Genomic DNA, 19,941 nt, shown 5'->3' on the forward strand with positions numbered 1-19,941 from the left:
ATCTCACAAAAACCTCTAAAAATTCTAAATGCTATTTTTATATAATACAATTTTACTTGGAAATCCAGCCATTTTAGGGCGAATCCATTGTAATGTTATTGACAATTATGCACATTTTCACCCAGTAATTGTTAGATCAATGCCGAAAAATATCTCATTTTCATTACCGTAATGTCAAAAATTGTTTAATTTCTATATTGAATTCTAAAGTATTTATATGCATCATGATAGTATTTGTAGGCTACTGATTTTGTAGCCTAAAAAAAAAAATCATTGTCATATTATATTAAGGAATGTGCTTAATTGTAATGGAAATAATTCCATAAGTAAAAAAGTAATTTTGGGCATGTTTTCTCGAGATATGTGGTAAAATATGAACAACAAAACCTTGAAAAATTAAATCTTATGTACAGCATAGCAACAAGTGAATGCTTGTATGTAACAGTGTTGTGTGTGTGTGTGTGTGTGTGTGTGTGAGGGGAGGAGGGGGGGAGGGGGGGAGGGGGCAGGGGGGGTTAGAGAGAAGAACTTTAAGTACTCTCTCTCCTTATCAGACTTGTGGGACACTTCTAGTCCTCTATTTGTGGAAGCGGGACTAGTAAAGTGTGGCGGGAGAGGCAGGTCGTAATTCGCTGTGAGGGTGTGTGGAGGCGGGGAACAGAGAACAGCAAGAGACACCTTACAGCTCAGTGCCAGAGTGTGAAGAGAGGGAGACGCTTACCTATGACTGACCAGTGATTGACCAGTCCACTCTTATTGGCTTTGGTTGTGCAAGTGGAAGAGAGAGCGAGAGCTGGGAATATTAAACATGGCTGGAAGGTCTCTGCACTTGTGCGTATTCGTAATCTACGCGATTCAAACGAACACTGGATTTAACATTGACGTGCAGTTCCCGGTCATCAAAGAAGGAAAAACCAAGGGCAGTTTATTTGGATTTTCTGTTGCATTGCATAAACAGACCGAAAAGACAAAGAAGAACTTGTAAGTACCCTCAGCTGCTTTGCGGAATGATACATTATATGTCACATTTGCTTCTTTTCTGTCTTTCTGAGCTGATCTGATACAGACTAGAATAAGGAATGACTAAACATATTCAACATTACAAACCTTTAGATGTTTATGCTCCTTACATGGATTCATGTATGAATTAATATCTAGCTGTGCGCATATAAAGAGAGAGAGAAAGAACAAAACTAGGCTACCTCTTTCGCACCTGCAGTGCTAGTGGTGTCCGATTCGCGAATTGTTTTTTTGAACCGATTCTGTTGAATGATTCGGTCGAACTAATTCACAAAGCTTTCGTTGCTTATTCTCTATTTTTGTATTTTGCCTATTATTGACTGTACGATAAGGGGCGATTCAAGAGTAAAACTAAGAAGGTAACAATAAAAATCTCGAGTAGCCTATTATATTTCTAAATATCTTCATTAATAATTGGCTATTGTAAACAATATTGTAGCTGCATGATTGCTGATTTATAGCTGTTCCAAACAGCTGGTGCCGCTGGTAGACCATCTTGGACCAGCAACCAACAACAACCAGCTGTTCACCCAATTCTTCAGTGACTCGCATCATTGAAACAATCGTCTTAACGAACCAACTGGCTAAAATGAATCGGACCTCTTAACGCTAACTGCGAAACGCAACCTTCACTAACTAGCCATTTACTTATCTACAATATTTAATTTCAGTTATAGGCCTATTACCTTCTGAGTTGTCCTGCTTTATATATGTGACAGAAATGTGCAAGCCTGAAGTTCTCTTAAACTAAATGCACTAACAAAAAAATACCACCATGACACCTTGATACTACTATATGTTGTTGTTGTTGTTTTATCTTCTGGAAATGATACCATGGGAAAAGCATATATTTTTGGGGTAATAACGTTGACATCAAGTAGCATGTGGCATACAACTATCATAAATAATCATTCAGCACTATGCAACAGTGTATGTCACAATACTAATATTAAGATTTGATACCATGGTACCACCACTGAACGTTTCTGACCTGTTAAACTTACTAGGCTCATTTAAAAATCGTTCTAGAACACACGGCTATAATTGACAACTTTTTTTAAATAATACTATTTATATAATACAAGCTCTTTTAGTGGTGTATATCAGTTTACAATTTCTACAGTGTTCTAGTTACCCTGCTAAGATCATTGTAATACAAATCCAGTGAAATAGCCCGGGTGTTAACGTACCAACAGACGCCAAGAACAGTCAAAACAATAGGACTGTAGCTGGAGAAGGCAGGACAGAGTAACCTACTGCAACTATTCATAATCATTTTCCTTCTAATGATAAATGCCTGCAGCTTCAAAGTTGTCTAGTTCAGATGGGTCAGATGAACCTGTTTTAGACTAATTTTACCTTCTCCACTGGGCTGGCGATGCCAAAGAAAAATAGGCCTTCACCTCAAGACATGGATTTAAAGCTGGCTGTGCTTTCGTAAAGACAGGAAACAGTCTATCGGATAAACATAATCTACTTTCTTTAGGCTTTTACAGTTGCTTTAATATGATATCTGGTGTCAGAAGTGTTCAGTTTTCTTACTTCAAAGTAAGGTTTTGTTCAGCAGAGCTCTGTCATTCCCTCATATCCTGTGCCGGTAAAACCTGTTGCCTGGAGAGACTGTTTATCCTCCTGATAAACCTATTGCCCTCTCTGTGGTTGCTTTCAAAAGGAAAACTCTCAGCAATGCCTTGCTGCTATATATCTAAGCATGCATATGTAGTGCCAGAATTAGTGGCACAAATTCACCTCTCTTTAGTGAGAAAAATGTATTGAATGTGCTGAATGTAATTGTCGCTGATGTATTTTTTGAAGCTGTCAGTCATGCCTCTGTTGTGGGATGGTAGGGAGTTCCCCCAAACGGCTCTTTCCTTATTTGTGATTTCCTGCTAATTAAGAGCCTATCATCTAGTTTCATCTATACAAGCCCTGAAGGAGGCACTTCAGAGAACTGTGGAATCTCCTCTGCGCATTTTTTTGCAGACGATGACTCTGCTTTGAATGTAATCACCTAAATCACTTCTTTTTGTGACCTCTCTGGTTCATCAAGCTGCTATAAATTTGCCACTTAATGCAGTGTTATTGTTGAAGGACTGGATCAATGGGCTCTGCAATCTGGGGAGCTTGATGTTGTCCAGGCTCTGAAACATGAGAGGGGGCCACATGGTCACAGTGACGTCCATTACTCATAGGCGTGTGGATGCACTGGTACAGAAATGGCATTTTGGATCTTTAGGAAGGCTAGATGGGCAGATGATGGGCAGTTAAAGAAGACCCAGCTGTGTTCACTTTAACAGCCATCTAAATAGACCCTTTACCCTTTAGAAAAGATGCTTTACATGCTATAAAACTGACAGCACACTGGCTTGTGAAAGCTAGCTAATAAAGTCAGTGCAGTTTATCTCATCATGAAAATGAGATTGTAATTTTACAAATTAAAGCAAATGAATTATAATGATAATGATTCTTTAATATTGTTGAAGTTAAAAATGAAAGACTTTATGTATCTGACTTTATGTATGTCATTATATATATATATATATATATATATAAAGGTTTAACTAAATTAACGAATACAACTTTTGATTTTAGTAATGTATTAGCGAATGTTAAAAACTAACATCAACGATTAATATTAACATTGTTAGTTGATGTTAACTAATATGTTTAATTCATTTTAACAAATTGAATAAACCTCATTTGTAAAATACAATGGTAGAATTAGTTTTAAATTACTTCAACTAGATTTCAATTTATATACAATTTTAAAGAAAAATTATCCTGATGATATCCTTGATATTTTTGGGTTTATTTAAATGAAACAATTTTTTTTTATTGGATGAATGATTGGATGCTTTAAATTATTTTGCTATAGAAAAGAACACAAGATTTGTTTTTGGATTTTGTTACTGACAATTTGGGATAAAATATGCTTTACAATATAAACAAAATACTGTTGTAATTTAAAAAAAATGCATGAGGGCATTGATGCATCTTATGAAAGAGATCTAATCAAATCTCTCTTTACTGTAGGCCATGTTTGCCTTAGCAGGACACTTCCCAGACCCCTCTCTTCTCTCGGCATATCCTGGGAGATGGAATGTGTTGGCTCAAACTGAGGCTTTATTAATGAAAAGAGACAAATATATTTCTCTGCTTTTCTAAATTTTACAACCAAAAACCAAATGTCTGCACTCTCTCACCACAGAGACAGGAATTAGACCTGGTTTTAGTTGAGCATGAGGAGTGTGAAGATTTAAATAATGCAGGAGTAAGGTGCGATCACCCTCTTACAACATGCATTAACACTGCTTTTAGAGCTTTTAGTGTGAAATGAAGACATAAGAGACAAGGGAGGTGAAGGATTTGCTTTTCAGGGAATGACATGGTGTGCCCCACTCAGGGTTATCATCTTTAACTAAAACAAAAACCATAAAAAAAATTGTAACTTGAAATAAAATAAACGTTAACTTAAAATAAAATACATAAAAAAAAACTTTAACTTATTTTATTTCAGCTATTTGCCAAGGCAACATTTCTCAACATTTTGTCAACATTTCTCAACATTTTCTCAACAAGGCAATGTTTCTCAACATTTCTCATTTACATTAGTTTAACATTAGTTTAACTTAAAGTGAACTAATACAATACAATCTATATAGATACGTATATTTAAAAAAAAAAAAAAAAACCTGCAACAAAATTACTTAAACTTTAACTAAAATTAAAGTGAAAATAGAACATTTAAAAAAATAAAATCTAATTCAAAATATTAACAAAAAAAAAGTAGTATATCAATGAAACTGAGGGACTGTTTACACAACACCATTTTCATCTAAAAGCGTAAAACATTCATTTACACGACAACAGCGTTTTGGGGGCCTGAAAACACAAACTTTGAACGTGTAAACTACAAAAAAGCATATGACTACTACAGTACGTATTAGTCGCGTAGCCTTTCTTTACAAAGTGACATCGCCAACTACTGGCCTGGCAGCATAGTACAGCTTTTTTAGTCATTTTCGCAGATCCGTTGTCGTCTGTACGCAAAAAAAGCGAAGGAAAAGCTTTTCCGTTTTTAGTACATTGTTGTATAAATGTACAATAACACTGATATAGAAAACCATCTTCATATCATAATTGTGGTCCAAACGAGAACATGAAATGAAAACTTGCTTCTTATAAGTCATGTACTTATCATGTATTTTACTTGGTTTTGTCCATTAGGTATGGGTTGGATCATGAGAAGCAATGAATTATATTTTGATTAAAGATACCACATACCAACATTTTTGTCTTTGGAATAAAGTGCACCAATGAATCATGCACACACAGTAGTATTTTTTAAGAAAGTAAAAGGGGTCATTTTTAATTTCAGGTCTGCTAGAGTAAACTCTTCATATCCCTGCTTGATCCCTTTTCAGAGATGGCAGCCTTTCAGAGCACAAAACAAATATATACCCCTCTTACGACTTCTTTAAACAGCTCATTCAGCATGGAGTGCCCAGTGGTTCTTTATGTCCTCTTCCTGTGCAGAATCTAGTGGTGTTGTGTTCAGCTCTATGATTGGTTATTCCAGTCTTCTGACCCTGTGGAATGCTGAGAATTCCTCATCATGCCCTGCTCAAGTGGACCTGCCAGGTTGCAGGTTGGGACAGGACGGGAACCTCTCAAAAACAGAGGAGGATTATAGCGCTATTAGAGGCCTGAAACCCAGACAGACATGCACAGTCATGGGCCTCAGAGTGAGAGTTTATTAAATGCTGAATGTGCTTTTGTTTTTTGATGGAGAGTAAGAACAGATCAATGAGTCTAATTACTCTGAGTCACACATTTAATTAAATTAAGGAAAACGTGTTGCCAGGCTTCAACTGTCTGCAAACTATGGCTTAAGGCAATGTTCTTTCATTCAATAGGCATGATCTTCTTATTAGCTATGTTTCCATTCACCTCTTTTTATGCACATTTTGGGATATCGCTGGATGTTTATCGTTGGGAAACGCCAAAATGCGCATAAATTCTATAAATGCATAGGATATTTTATCCAATAAGAAAACATGCACATAAACTACGATGGAAACATTTGTTGCTCAGCATCTGAAATGCTGTTTTGGTTGTTCTGAAATGCCTGAGCAAAGTCTGTTGTAAAAGTGGTTCAGTATAATTACCACCCAGAACTGTCTTACACGACTGCCTTCCCAGACAGCAGCATCCGCCTCCAAAAGCAAGATAACTTTATTGTGTTTCGTCAATTTATTATAATTTATTACAGTTTATTACAAAGTAATGCATTATATACAAAATTATTTGATATTGTGGCTTCTCTTACTGCAGCAACTTCCATTTCCAATCGCAACTTTGGATGGAAACATAGCTATTGAGAGTTTAAACTCTTTTGTAACTAAACATTCCATGAACATATCGACTCCCTCTTAAAAAACAGCACTCTTGCTCCATAAATAATTCAAAAACTCTTTTTCCCGGTATTTCATTCTCAGCTCCCACAATCCTCACTGGTATACCTCCCTCATTCTGATTGTTTATGTACAATAAGATAGAAATAATTAATGAGCTCTAGAGCAAATGTTTGCATGAACTTTCACATTCCCAAGATTACTTTCGTATCACTATATTTAAACGAGAAAAGGACTTTGTTTATGAGTGAATAAACAGAGAATGAGCTGTTCACGGTGCTTCGGTGCATGGCATGAATACGTGAGATTTGGCAACCCTCCAGCGTTCTCATTTTTCACCCCAGCCGTTACACTGTTTGATTCAGGTGTGGGTCTTTCAAAGCTCCAGCTGTGTACCATGATGATACCCTGCAGCGACAATGACATTTAATCCAATTCTTTTTTTGCCCATTCTATTTTTACAAGTGATAATAGACTTCAGGAACAAATTTTAAAGCAAAGGATCACTTGTTGACCCTCATGTCATTCCAAACCAGAGGTGCGTTTCCCAAAAGCATTGTTAGCCAACTATGGTCAGTTGTAAGTTCGGTCGTTATCAGCATAGTTCAACGAGTCGGTGTTTCCAGAAAACATAGTTCTAACGAACATTCGCAAACAGCATCGCAAAGTTGTGTGGTTGGAACGACAGATCTCGACCTGTGTGTAGAAGCATAGTTTCTTGACATTCATGCATGTTTGCATGACTTGTGGACTCAATAAATCCTTGACCCTAACCCTAACCCTAACCCTGTACGGGAAACGCAAATCACAAATCACAAGAAAATGTTAGAAGTTCTATGCTGTTGCTTGGGTGTTTTTGGAGGATTGGTAAGTGGTTGTTAGGGTTTTGTAGTTGTAATTTTTCTTACTGTTGTGGGACAGTTGGGACTGAAGTCTGTTTTACAGATTATCTCAAGCTGAGCTGTAAATATCTGGCCATCAAAAGACCCCTACTGGGAAGATCATGAAGTCCTCACCATTCTCATCAGGGAACTGGCTTTAATTCTCATCCTGAGCAGATTATATCAGATGAGAAAGAGTGAAGGTGTCTCACGGATAAGTGAAAATGGTCACCTAGGGTGCTGGATACATCTGGTTGTTCGCTCATCATTACTCAGTGCTCTCAGGAAACGTGATACAAAGGGCCCACCTTTCAACACGCACAGGAGAATACTAATTTGTGACCCCAGAGTCCAGACACTCTTCACAACACAAGTGCATCATGAAACATCAGGCTCTTTTGTTCCACATTTGATTAGAATTAAATGTTTTAAGGACGGCCAAACATTATAAACACAATATTAAGTGTTGAATATTCACACTTAACCTACTCAGTGCAAACTTTGATTTGTACAATATGAAATCTACAGTAGTATCTTTAGTTTTTGTACATTTTTGTACAAAGATTAAAGGTTTGCAAATGTTGAGTTACATTTATCAAATGTTCAGAATACAAATTGTAACCACCAACAACCATGCCATAGTACCATTTGCATACTGAATCACAGTAATTCTTTTGCTGTGTTGTAACCACTGCTGTTTCCTTCAGGACATGCAAATCTAGTTGTATGTTGATCCTCCTAGCGTGTCTGAGGTCGCAGTGCAAGTCTATAGCCTATGTCTCTCATCAATATTTTTCTTTTTCCTACTGTTTGCAAATCAGTGCAAAGACAACCGCGTAATCTGCAATTAGTTGTGTAGTTGCTCACCAACATGGCAGACTGGTTGGCTTATTCAGCATATTCATCCGAGCACTCCCACCTCTACCAATAAGCGGGCAATGGTGCATCCAACACAAATTAGCTAAACAAGAGTCAGCAGCTTTCAGAGAGCCAGATTTAAGTCTCCTACAGGGGAAGTGAGAGTTGATGGATGTGCTTTTCTGGGGCCACTCAGCATGAGCTTCTGATCAGTATGGATTAGATAACTGCATTCAGGTCACCATGAAATGTATTTTGCTCTGGTCATTGTGGTCAAGTCAGACTTCTGATTATTGACATAAAGTCTGGTCCACACTGAAGCTTATTCTGGCCAATAAATACCCTGAAACTGACATGAAAACTGCTGTTTTAAAGCAGTAGAAAATAGTTGACAACACAAATAATCTGACTAATAACTATTTACACTGCACAATTAATCGTATTTAACCAAAGGTTAACTATTTAACTAGTGTTAACTAGTGTGAAAAGCCCTCCTGTGTTCCTTCACGAGGCCGACCGCTTGTGCTATTTGCTGCAACTAAAGACCCTGAAATACTACAAGCGAAATCAGGGTTCGTATTTATCAAGCCTCTAAGAATTACTTTTTTTTGTTTAAAACTGTTTGAATTTACGTAAGAGTAAAAAAATTATTGTCTCAAAGCTGCGCTTAAAAGTTAGTTATCAAGCATCTAAGTCGTAATTTAAGTGAAGTGTAGATATAAAATCTTAAGTGTCAGTCTTAGAGATGATTCACGACACTTGAATGTTGAATCCCACAAACGGGATTTTGGATGACGACATTCGCATGGACCAATCACTGAATAGATTTCCTTATTGAAGAATATTCTCAGATAAATTCACATTGAATCGTAAAATTCCTAAGAGGAGTTTACATTCAAAAGAATACATTATGATACACATTGGAATGAAAGATAAACACGTTTTCCACCATGTCTTATTTACAAATTTTAAACCGGTGTGCTGTTAACTGACCTGCCTATATATAGCCTAGATTTTATGATATGGCAAATTATATGATATGATATGGGAGGAAGAAGCGCAAATGCGTGCTGAATTAGTCGAACAGCAGAAACATGTCATAAAAGGGAAGTTCAGCCCAACATTAACCAGCACTGACAAAGATAATGCCTGCTCTGTCCAAACGATACCGTTTGATTAACTGCTCGCCGTCAAATATTACAAAAACATTCTTCCTCTCCTGAAAGATGTGTGCATGTCTCTGTCTCCTCAGTGCCTTCACAAGCCCCTACTGGCAACTCCTAACCACTTGAGAGACCTCTCGAGCTGTCTTAAAGGGTTGGTTGATTATGATTTCACTTTTCTAACTTTAGTTAGTGTAATGTTGCTGTTTGAGCATAAACAGCATCTGCAAAGTTACAAAGTTCAAAGCAAAGGGAGATATTTTCTTTTAAAGAAATTGCTTTTTAAGGACTACAACAAATGGCTGGTAGGGACTACACGACATTCCTCTCGGGTTAGTGACATCACCAACCCTAAAATTTACATAAAACCCGCCCCTGGCAACGCGATTTATAGATTATCATTTATGATTATATAGATTTATAGACAGAATATGCTAATCAATGACTAAGATAGACACATAAGCTACATACATTCATCAACTAACCATTCAGAAATGTCCTGTTGCATTCTAGATGTTGTCACCACTTCTTGAGTCTCTCCATTATTGTCTGACTCCGGTCTGAACATAAAAGGCTAGAAGTTTTTGAAATTTTCAGTGTATGTCTGTGTGAGGAGGCAATTGAAGCTCTGCCCTCTGTGCTGGGAGCAGCAGCTCATTTGCATTTAAAGAAACAGACACAAAAACGGTGCGTTTTTGCTCACCCTCTAAAAGTGACAGTTTTAACATGTTATATAAAAATATCTGAGAGGTATTTTGAGCTAAAACTTCATATACACACTCTGGGGACATCATAGACTTATTTTACATCCTGTGAAAAGGGCATTATACCACCCCTTTAAATAACTGGGAGAGTAAGAGTGATTCTTAGCTTTAAGAAATTTGATAACTTGGTTTTATACTTACATTTAAAATTAGGAGTAAAATTCATGAATTCTCAGCACTTAAGACTAAAATGGCACTTTGAGAAGCTTGATAAATACAGGCCCAGGTCTTCATGATTAATGTGAGAAAGATTCATTGAGAAAATATGTCAATTATTACAGAATTCGAGGACCATTGATAATCATTGAGAGATCAATTAATTTAATGTTATAATATTTGAAAAGTTCATAGTGTTTATACTATAGTTATTTTTAGCCAGTTATTTATTTGTTGACATGCTCTTAATTAAAGGTTCCGTTCTTCGTGATCCCATGTTTCAAACTTTAGTTAGTGTGTAATGTTGCTGTTAGAGCATAAATAATATCTGTAAAATTATAAAGCTCAAAGTTAAATGCCAAGCGAGATATTTTATTTAACAGAAGTCGCCTACAGCGAACGGCCCGTTTGGACTACATCCCTCTACTTCCTTCTTTAATGACGTCAGTAGAACCGTTTTTTGACTAACCTCCGCCCACAGGAATGCTCCCTCAACTCTACCGAAATTCGTTTATGTACTTGCGCACTTCTTATAACTTACTGTGTTTACTCAGCTCTTATGGTGATTTTCTGAAGTAAAACTGACACTTCATCTTTTGTGTGATGTACAATAAACTTTATTAAACTCATCAGTATATGTTTGATCATCATTCAGACAGCAGACTTCACATACACACTCTGGGGACATCAGAGACTTATTTTACATCTTGTGAAAAGGGGCATAATACGGGACCTTTAATAGAATTCAAATGCGTTTGTGGTGGGGGATTCTCTTCAGGATGTTAAATTGTCTATTGGAGGGGTTTCCATCTCTTCTCATTATGGTTGCTGATGGCGTGTTTGGTAACAGATTTATTTTCCTCTGAGTCTCTTCTACTAATGGTGGCTGGTGCTGCTCTGACAGGATGTTTGCCTGCTGGAAAAGCCACTGACAGATGTGCCTGTATGTAGACACACACCTGAGAGACACAACAACAGATCTGGATGTTGCTAGTGTCAACATTGGAACTGGAGCATAATTTCTGTTAAGAACTGTTCTGACACGGCTGAAGATCCAAACGCAGCTTTTATTTAGGATAATTCACAGTCGTAATCCAGAAACAGGCACAGGGTCAAAAATACAGGCAAACAATCCAAACATAAAACAAGGTCCAAGAAACACAGGCAAACAAGGTAATCCAATGAACAGGTAACGGATCAAAACCATGAAAGAACGCTCAGAATTGCAGTTGTAACACAAAAAAGACTTTGCAACAAATGAGTGGAAACACAGGGCTTATAAAGGCAGATCTAAACAAGGTAATCACACACTGAACATAATCACACAAAATGAGTCAGGCAATGGGTACTGGGAAATGGAGTTCATGATGAGGAAGCTAAGGAGATGGAAGGAGTGCTCTCTGGGGGCGATCATGGGCACTCCAGCGAGCAGATGTGACAATTTCGATCTTACTGTCTATCTGGCCAGTGATTATCTACTGTCTTTTTTTTTTTAAAGTAAATATTCAGTTAAATTGCTGTAACGAAGATCTCATTGATTATGTCAAAAAAAAATTGCCTTATCTGAAAGTTGAAAACTGTTTGAAGAAAAATGTAAAGAATGGGGGTTAAATTTTTTGTTAAATAGGTTAAAAACTTGTACTTTTCTTCATGGTTGCTAAAAGGATTGTGAGAGATTGCTAGGTAGTTGCTAAGGTGTTTATGCTAGCTTCATGTGCTATCGAAAATTTCCTACTACCCACTTCTGAAGTGATTATGAGCTCCTCACTGCATTCAAGTGCTTTAGCGGCTGTTTACACGACACCATTTTAAAAACGTAAAACTTTTTATGCGTTTTGGCTGTTCGTTTACACGACAACAGCGTTTTGGGTGCCTGAAAACGCAAAGTTTTGAAAACGTGTTTCAAAGTGCAGGTTTTTGAAAACGGTCTCCGTGTAAACAACAAAAACGCGAATCTCTGAAGATGATGACATCATGCACATGCGTATTACGTGTATTATGTGTTACATATAGAGCTTCAGTGATTGAATGGAATTCAAGCGTAGTTCAGGCAGACCACTGATCGCTAAACAATATCAGCTGACGCTCAGCTGATTTGTTACTCCACCTACTCTAATCTACTATAGTATTTAAGCTCATTCAACGAATTCTCTGCAGTCTGTCGCACAGACATTTACACCCATCTCCATCCCTTCACCTCCTAGCATCTTCATAAGCTTAGACTCTTTAGACTCTATGCCTCTCGCCAAATCCAAAGATTGTCAATAAATTTAATTCTCAAAGTGGTCCTGACTGAACTAATGGCCTGGTAGCAGAAAAAAGGTTTTTAGTAGTTTTCGCGGATCCGTGTGAATGGGAATCATTTAGACAATGGTGTCGTCTGTACGTGGAAAACTAAAAGGAAAAAGCATATCGTTGTCGTGTAAACGTACCCTTAGTCAGCTTGCTGACGACTCTGGAATTTTGGTCAAATGCAGGCTATTTTTTCGCTGAGAATAAAACATACAATATGCTTCAAATGATTATTCATAATTATATGTAAATATACACTACTTTAACAACAAGACAAGGCGATGTAGCAGTTGTAGAAAAAAAATCATAAATAATACCATTTACAGCAGCAATCGTTCTCCCCTCCACCATGTTTAAAGTTTATGGCCCGCCCAACCCTGGAACTTGGCATTCAAATGATCCTAGAGCTTTACAGTTGTAAATATGGCTTGGGAGGGCATTCATGTCTAGTATTGCTTAGAATTTGGTAGAAACCTACTTTCAGCTATTTTCAGAAATGTTGGTCTCAGGCTAGAGATAAAAAAAAAAAAAACTTTAAGTCCCCCTGTAGGCAATAATTGTATCCCTTAAAACTCATCTTTGATCACCAAAATGACATATTTAAACATATTTAAACAAAAAAATTATTCTTGCCTTAAAATAACTTGAATGTAGCTCTACACCCTTGCTTCATTTAGTATACGGTTCTATGAATGTGCAAATTAGCCCCGCCTCCACTCACTCACAGCAGCTCAGAGATCCGCTTGTTGACGATCACACGTTGACGTGATTGGTTAGTTTGTGACGTCAGAAACACCAGCGATTTCAAACCGTGTTTTTGAGATTGTCTTTGGTTCACTGCAGTTTTAAAGTGAAAATACTCAGCAATGGTGTTGACTTATGAATTTTAAGTATATTAAAAACACAATATAGACACAGGGGGACTTTAATAAATGTTGATCTATTACGAACCAAACCAGTTATCCATGCACAGTGACAGACAAGAGAAAGAGTAATATAAAATATGGAAACATATGACATTTTTTCACCAATTATACTTTCTCTTCCTTGGGGAAACCTCTACACTTGCTTTGTGGTACTATTTAACATTTTTATTAAATTAATTTCTGAACAGTTATATGGCAGTAATGTTGATTGTTGCTCCATAGTCATATTGTGACTCTCCTGCTCAGAGTTGTAATTATGCCATTTACAAAAGGCTAAATAGATTAAGGACTTTGTTCCCGGCTTGTATTGTCAAATTCAATATGCCATCTGAGTGGTTGTATTACCCTGTTTACGGTATTTGTACAGAAATGAAAATCTGGTCAGCGGGGAACTTCACTGAATAATCCAATCACCAATAATTAAATTCATTGAACAATCTATTTATAGAGAGAATCAACTTCGGAGTGGAGAAGGAGCCCTGGCGTGACTGTGTTTTCAGCTATTTTAGGCTTGTCTGACTCTTGTGCCAGTAGTTTTGTCATGGAGCTGTTTCTGCCCTTCAGGCTAATTCATAAAATAACCACAAATTCAAAGTGTAGGTTGATATAAATAGGCAGTACTATTTACTGAGTACTATTAGTACTTAGTACTTTTACTTAGAACAAATACTTCTATGATGATACTTTTTTTCAATTTGTGAAAAATCAAATATACAAAAAACAATGCAAGTAAGTAAAAATTAAAAGTTTTTTGAAAACTACTTTGAGATAACTTGAAAATAATGTAAAATGTTTTCTATTTGAACATGTTCTGACAAGTGTGTGAATCACCTGATCTAATCTGATCATATTTCCATACGGGCATGAAGTTCACTGATTCATCTCAATAAGATGTCTACGCTCCATTCTAGACCGGTTTAGTTGAACATACATTGCTTACAGTGATCTTGAGCCATGCAGGTTGTTTGGGTTTTGCCTTATCACATTCACAACGCTGCTTGTTAAAGCAACACTAAGTAACTTTTGCTCTCGGGCGCCCCCTACAGTTGGGAAACAGTATTGTCTTCTACTACTGTCGTAAAATCTGTCATGGTTACATGGTTAACACGTGCATTTGTTGACAAGCCGTTACCCAAACTCTGCAGAAGGAGTTCTCACGTCTTGGGCAGACAGCCTGCGTTGCGTGTGAAATGTCTTCAACCCAGGTACAGTGGCATATATTTCAGCATGTCATATGAATATAATTTCATGGGTTTTATTTTTTTCAAGCGCCAAAAGATCGCGTAGCTCACGTTTACAAGCCAGCGTCATTATAGTAGCCTATTGGCTACTGTTTTACAGAATTCTAATTCAATTCAATGTTTGTGGGGTAGGTAATAGCCATATATCGTCAACATTATAATATCAAGCTACCATAGATGAATCTGCAAAGTTGAAAAATCAATTTGCATTATAGCCTGAGGCAAGACACTTTCACCAGAAAAATAAATAAACAAACATGACTATCAGCCTGCAGTCATTAGGCTAGTTAGCCTACTTCTGACTTTTTTTTTTTGTCCGTTGCTGCTTTGGCCATGGGGCTGTTTACACCTGGCCACTTCATGCGTTTTCTCAGATCGGATAGCTATCTGATATATCAAAACGATTCCATTTACACCTGGTCACATAAATGTGTTTTTGCGAAACGGATTTAAATCCGATCTTCAATTCCCGTGATATATATGCATGTTTATTGGAGTGCACGTCACTGAAAGCAACAGATACGAGCGGCATTTTATTGATCATCAGCTAAATTTTCAAAATCAGAGACCGCAATAAGAGAGAGCAGCAACAGCCCTGGTAAGATCATTTCATTTATTTACTTTTAATGATGATGATTGTGTGTTAAGCGTCTGCGACTTACTTTCACTTTGATTTGCGATAGTTTGCACGTTGGCTTGATGAATACATAACTTACTCAGCTGCTCATCTGCGGTGATTCCAGTAGCGTCGTCATATCTGGCTATCACATTACATATAGCCTATAACGCGTGTATTTATTTATTTTTTTAGCATTTTTGGGAGGAGTACAATTCAGGGGCGATTCTAGGATTTTCATTTTAGGGGGGCTCAGCCCCCAATGAGGGAAAAAAAAAAGTTAGTTTATGGTCTAATGCTCATTATTAACTAGTTTCATTCATTCATCCAGTAACATGCATATGGCAGGGTTTTAGAATCACTGAGGTCCCAAATGTGAGGTATTTAGGGGGGTTCGGGGGCATGCTCCCCCGAGAAAATGTTGATTTCTCTGATCTACATATGTGCATTTTAAGATGTTTTGAAGGCCAAAAAAATTGGATAACAATAGCTTTAAAACCATGTGCGGGCAGCTGTTTATTTTTCACACCTCATCAGCATCACACTCTTTTTCTCTTTGTTTTTATCTTGCTCTGTCTTTTCCCCTCCTAAAGCTGAGCTTTGACTGATATAGGCTTTTCATTTTTGTCTGTCAGTGAAGAAAGTAAACATAGGGTCAACTGATAGGTTGATTTATGAATCATTTTCTCAGACAAAGCTACCAGGAAAGCTAGGTAACTAAGTCTATTAAATTCATTCACAATATGTACACATTCATTATTGATCTAGGCCTAATACATGGCCGTAGACAGGGCTTTATAATCAAAGAGGTCATAAATTTGAGGTTGTTATGGGGTTAAACATTTTTATTTCTCTGATATGTGCATTTCAAGACGTTTGAAGGCCAAAAAAGGATAAGAAATATATTTAAAACCCGCTCTCTCCTCATCTCCATCACTCTGTCTTTTTCTCTCAGTCTCCTGATCTTGCCCTGTCTCTAATTCCCCTCCTAAAGCTGAACTTTTTTAATTTACTGAAGGCTACAAATTGTATTATATTAATTCTCAACATGTACACATGCATTATTAATCTTGTGCCTATGAAAACGGCTTTGTTGATGTTTCTTGTCCCCTCACAATGACATAATTACACGTTATATAGGCCTATTTTCAGCTCAAAATGGCGAAAATAGACAAAAGTTTATTAGTTTTCTAATTATTTTTGTCATTCGTTTAACATTTATGACCTAAAAAACTGTCAAATATAAAATGTTTAGTTTAGCTACTTACATCTTAACTCGCACTATAAACTGAAGCGTCAGTCGTGCTGCTAAAATTCCATGTAAAATTCGCGCTCAGCAGCTTCTGTGAACATAAAGCCCGCCTACTTTGATTTGATTGGTCATCTCAAATATTCTGACATTGACGAGAAGTGAAAGACCAATGAGGCTCAGATGAACAAACACACACACACACACACACACACACGCCTCTGTTTCTGACCTGCGCTCTGCTTGGCGCTGCTGCGGATTGAAGATGAAGAACATTATTTAACCTTGTCAAAGACGAACAAAAATTTTAGAATAACAACATTTCTTACTCCAAGTTTTAGGGGTGCTGAGCTCCTTTTTAGGGGTGCTGAAGCACCCCTAAAAAGGGGCTAGCCTCGCCCATGGTACAATTTACATATGTGGTTTCAACAACCAGATGCATTTTTACACTTGTCCAGTTTCATCTGGAATGCGTCTCAGACCTCCTCCTGAAGTGGTTTTGAGCGATCGGTTTCAAATCCGTCTCGAATGCGTTTCGGAGGGCATTTACACCTGGTCTTTTCACGATCGGATAGCTATCCGAATTGAGAAAACGCATGAAGTGGCCAGGTGTAAACACCCCCAAAAACATATGCATGAAAGCCGGAAAAACAAACGCTGGTTGGCCTCTCGCGTCCAAGGCCCTGTCCCAAATGGCACACTCCGGACTTGTGGACTTCCTCAGAGTCCACACTTTGGTGACGTCATGTAGTGCAGACCTATAGGGCCCTTGGTGTGAGTCCACGAGGGCGCATTGAGAGGTATTTTTGGGACAGACTCGATCGGCACGCCGGAAATAACAGCCTGGTTGTTGTTGGCCAGGAGAAACATTTTTCACATTTTTGCGCTCCGACGTCTTATCTGCATGTCAACTATACATCCTAATTTTACAGTTCTATATTTTGATATTGTGCATATCACCTGGGCATTAAACAATAGATATATCATGCTTATTTAAATGATGTATACAGTTGTACATAATAATAGGCTACATAATGTTCCATTTGAACTAAGATTACAATTTTAAAACATAATTTAAACATAATTTTTTCAATTTACAGGTTTCAATATTCATACTATGTTTACATTGATATGACTCAGTAAAGCCCTGACATTCGGTTCTATTTATTTAATGAATCATAATGCGATCGTATTATTAAACACGCTATTATTATGTTTGAGACATCAACCACTGGTCGATGACCATAATGTTTGTAAACTGTAGGTAACAACTGGTAAAATGTACATTTAGGTCATAAAAACCGTAATATTTTCTTCTCAGCCATGTCAACAATTATCCGTGAGTGAAATCTCCTCCCATCCGTTGTCTGATTGGCCTTTCGCAAGGATTCCTGGGTAGTTAAAGTGCGTGGAGCCTGCTTCTATGCGGGCTTCGCGGAAGACCGCTTCAAGGGTACAAAGGGGGCGCTGCTGAGCACACTTCAGAGCGGTAAAATGCTGAATGGGACGGCCTACGGACTCGTAGACTCAGCGAGCACGCGCAATTCAAGTCCACGAGACCGAAAGTCCGCATGAAGTGTGCCATTTGGGACAGGGCCCAAATTTGACGAAGTGGTGGGGGAAGTGACGTATGCCGTAAAGCAGTCGAATTTTGTAGTTCTTTTTGTGCTCGGGTAACTACCCGAACCCCGAAGTTACATAGTGCCAGTAAAAGCGATACAGACCCCGTCAGGCTATGGCAGATGTGTCATTCAACCTATTGTAAGTCCATGTACCATCACAAGGGTTTTGGAAATATATTATGAAGGTCGAAAAGTTACATAGTGTTGCTTTAAATGTGTGTGGCCTGGAGGTACTTTGAGACAACAGTACCTGCTATCTGCAGGTCTTTTTGAAGCTCTCCACAAGTGATCCTTGGCTCTTGGACAACTCTTCTGATTATTCTTTTCACTCCTCTATCAGAAATCTTGCGAGGAGCACTGGTCGAGGCAAATTTATGGAGAAATTATTGTCTTTTCACTTCCGTATTATGGCCCCAAAAGTGCTCACTGGACCATTCAGAAGCTTAGAATGGCGCCTATAACCAATGCCATCATTATGTTTTGCAACAATTAGGTTGGGAAGGTCTTGAGACAGCTCTTTGCTTTTACCCATCATGAGATGTGTCTTGTGTGACACCTTGGCAATGAGACCTTTTTGTAGGCCATCATTTGGGACTGAACCAGCTGTTATTAATTTCCACTGACAGGGGGCTGGGTTGCTTTTTAATTACTGTAAGTTTTCAGCAGTTGTCTTGGCTTTCAATGCCTTTTTGCGCCTCCCTTTCTTCATGTGTTCAATACTTTTTCCCTGTGTCATTTCACATTATTACACATAACTTAATTTCTGAACTTATTTTTGTTTGTTTCTTTGTATGTATGGCTTACTTGGGTTGTTACCAACATCTGGTGAAAATTTCATGTCAATAGCACCTTTGGAAATATATTTACTGAGAAAAATGATGACGTGTTCAATACTTATTTCCCCTGCTGTATAGTAATAGTATTCAGTGAATATTAATATGAATAGTATATGAATAACATTCTGATGAATATGAATAGTAGTTCAAATAGTATTGCCGGCGCCGGCGTGACCTTTCAACGTGATGACATAGTTCCCTGTCCGTTTGTTGGTCAGCTCAATCCAAACTATTGAAGGTAAAAAGTCTATACATTATATATTTTTTTTAAATGACCTATCGTTTCGCTAGATAACAACCTCTTCTTCAGCTGTGATCACGTACAGCCCGTTTAAACACTTCAAAGACTTTTGAAACTGCATTGATTTGGACTTAAAAACGATGGTAAGCAATTAAGTCCAATGTTAGAAGAAAAATCCAGAAATGTTTTCATCAAAAAACATAATTTCTCTCCCACTGAGGAAAGAAAGACATGGATATCTTGGATGGCATTGGGGTGAGTAAATTATTAGGAAATTTTCCTTTTGGGGTGAACTAATCCTTTAACTTTTTTGCGCACCAGCCACTGTGGCTAGTGATTTTCCAAAGTTACTAGCCATTCAGCATTTTCACTGGCCACAATTTTGACATCAATACCATAGGGAAAAACTAACATCTAGTCATCATTTTTAATATTGTCTCATAATTTGGCAGCCAGTATATTAGGCTGCTGCCACTTACTGTTTGATATAGCCAATATACTTTGTTTTATCTGCGCGCTTTTTGTTTGTGAGCACAAAATCTGCAGGAATGAGTAAAATTATGCGCAATATCCATAATCCCACGGGATACAGGTTTGTGTGTCAACTAGCTGTCATAGAGATGAGAGAGCGAGAACGCGCAGCTGTTATTGTGTATCCTACG

General features: G+C 37.6%; 1 protein-coding gene across 2 annotated transcripts in view; it reads left to right on the forward strand.

Moving 5' to 3' along the window:
• Positions 1 to 561: 561 nt before the first annotated feature.
• itga3b (integrin, alpha 3b) overlaps positions 562 to 19,941 on the forward strand; it is a 54,870-nt gene continuing 35,490 nt past the window's right edge. For both annotated transcript variants that reach the window (XM_084135965.1, XM_084135964.1), the window contains exon 1: positions 562 to 981. In XM_084135965.1, coding sequence (XP_083992091.1) covers positions 809 to 981 — 173 coding nt within the window. In that variant the 5' untranslated portion in view covers positions 562 to 808. The remainder of the gene's footprint in view (positions 982 to 19,941) is intronic.

The sequence above is a fragment of the Abramis brama genome, assembly GCF_963993115.1.
Source record: "Abramis brama genome assembly, chromosome: 14".
In the NCBI taxonomy this organism is placed as follows: Eukaryota; Metazoa; Chordata; class Actinopteri; order Cypriniformes; family Leuciscidae; genus Abramis; species Abramis brama.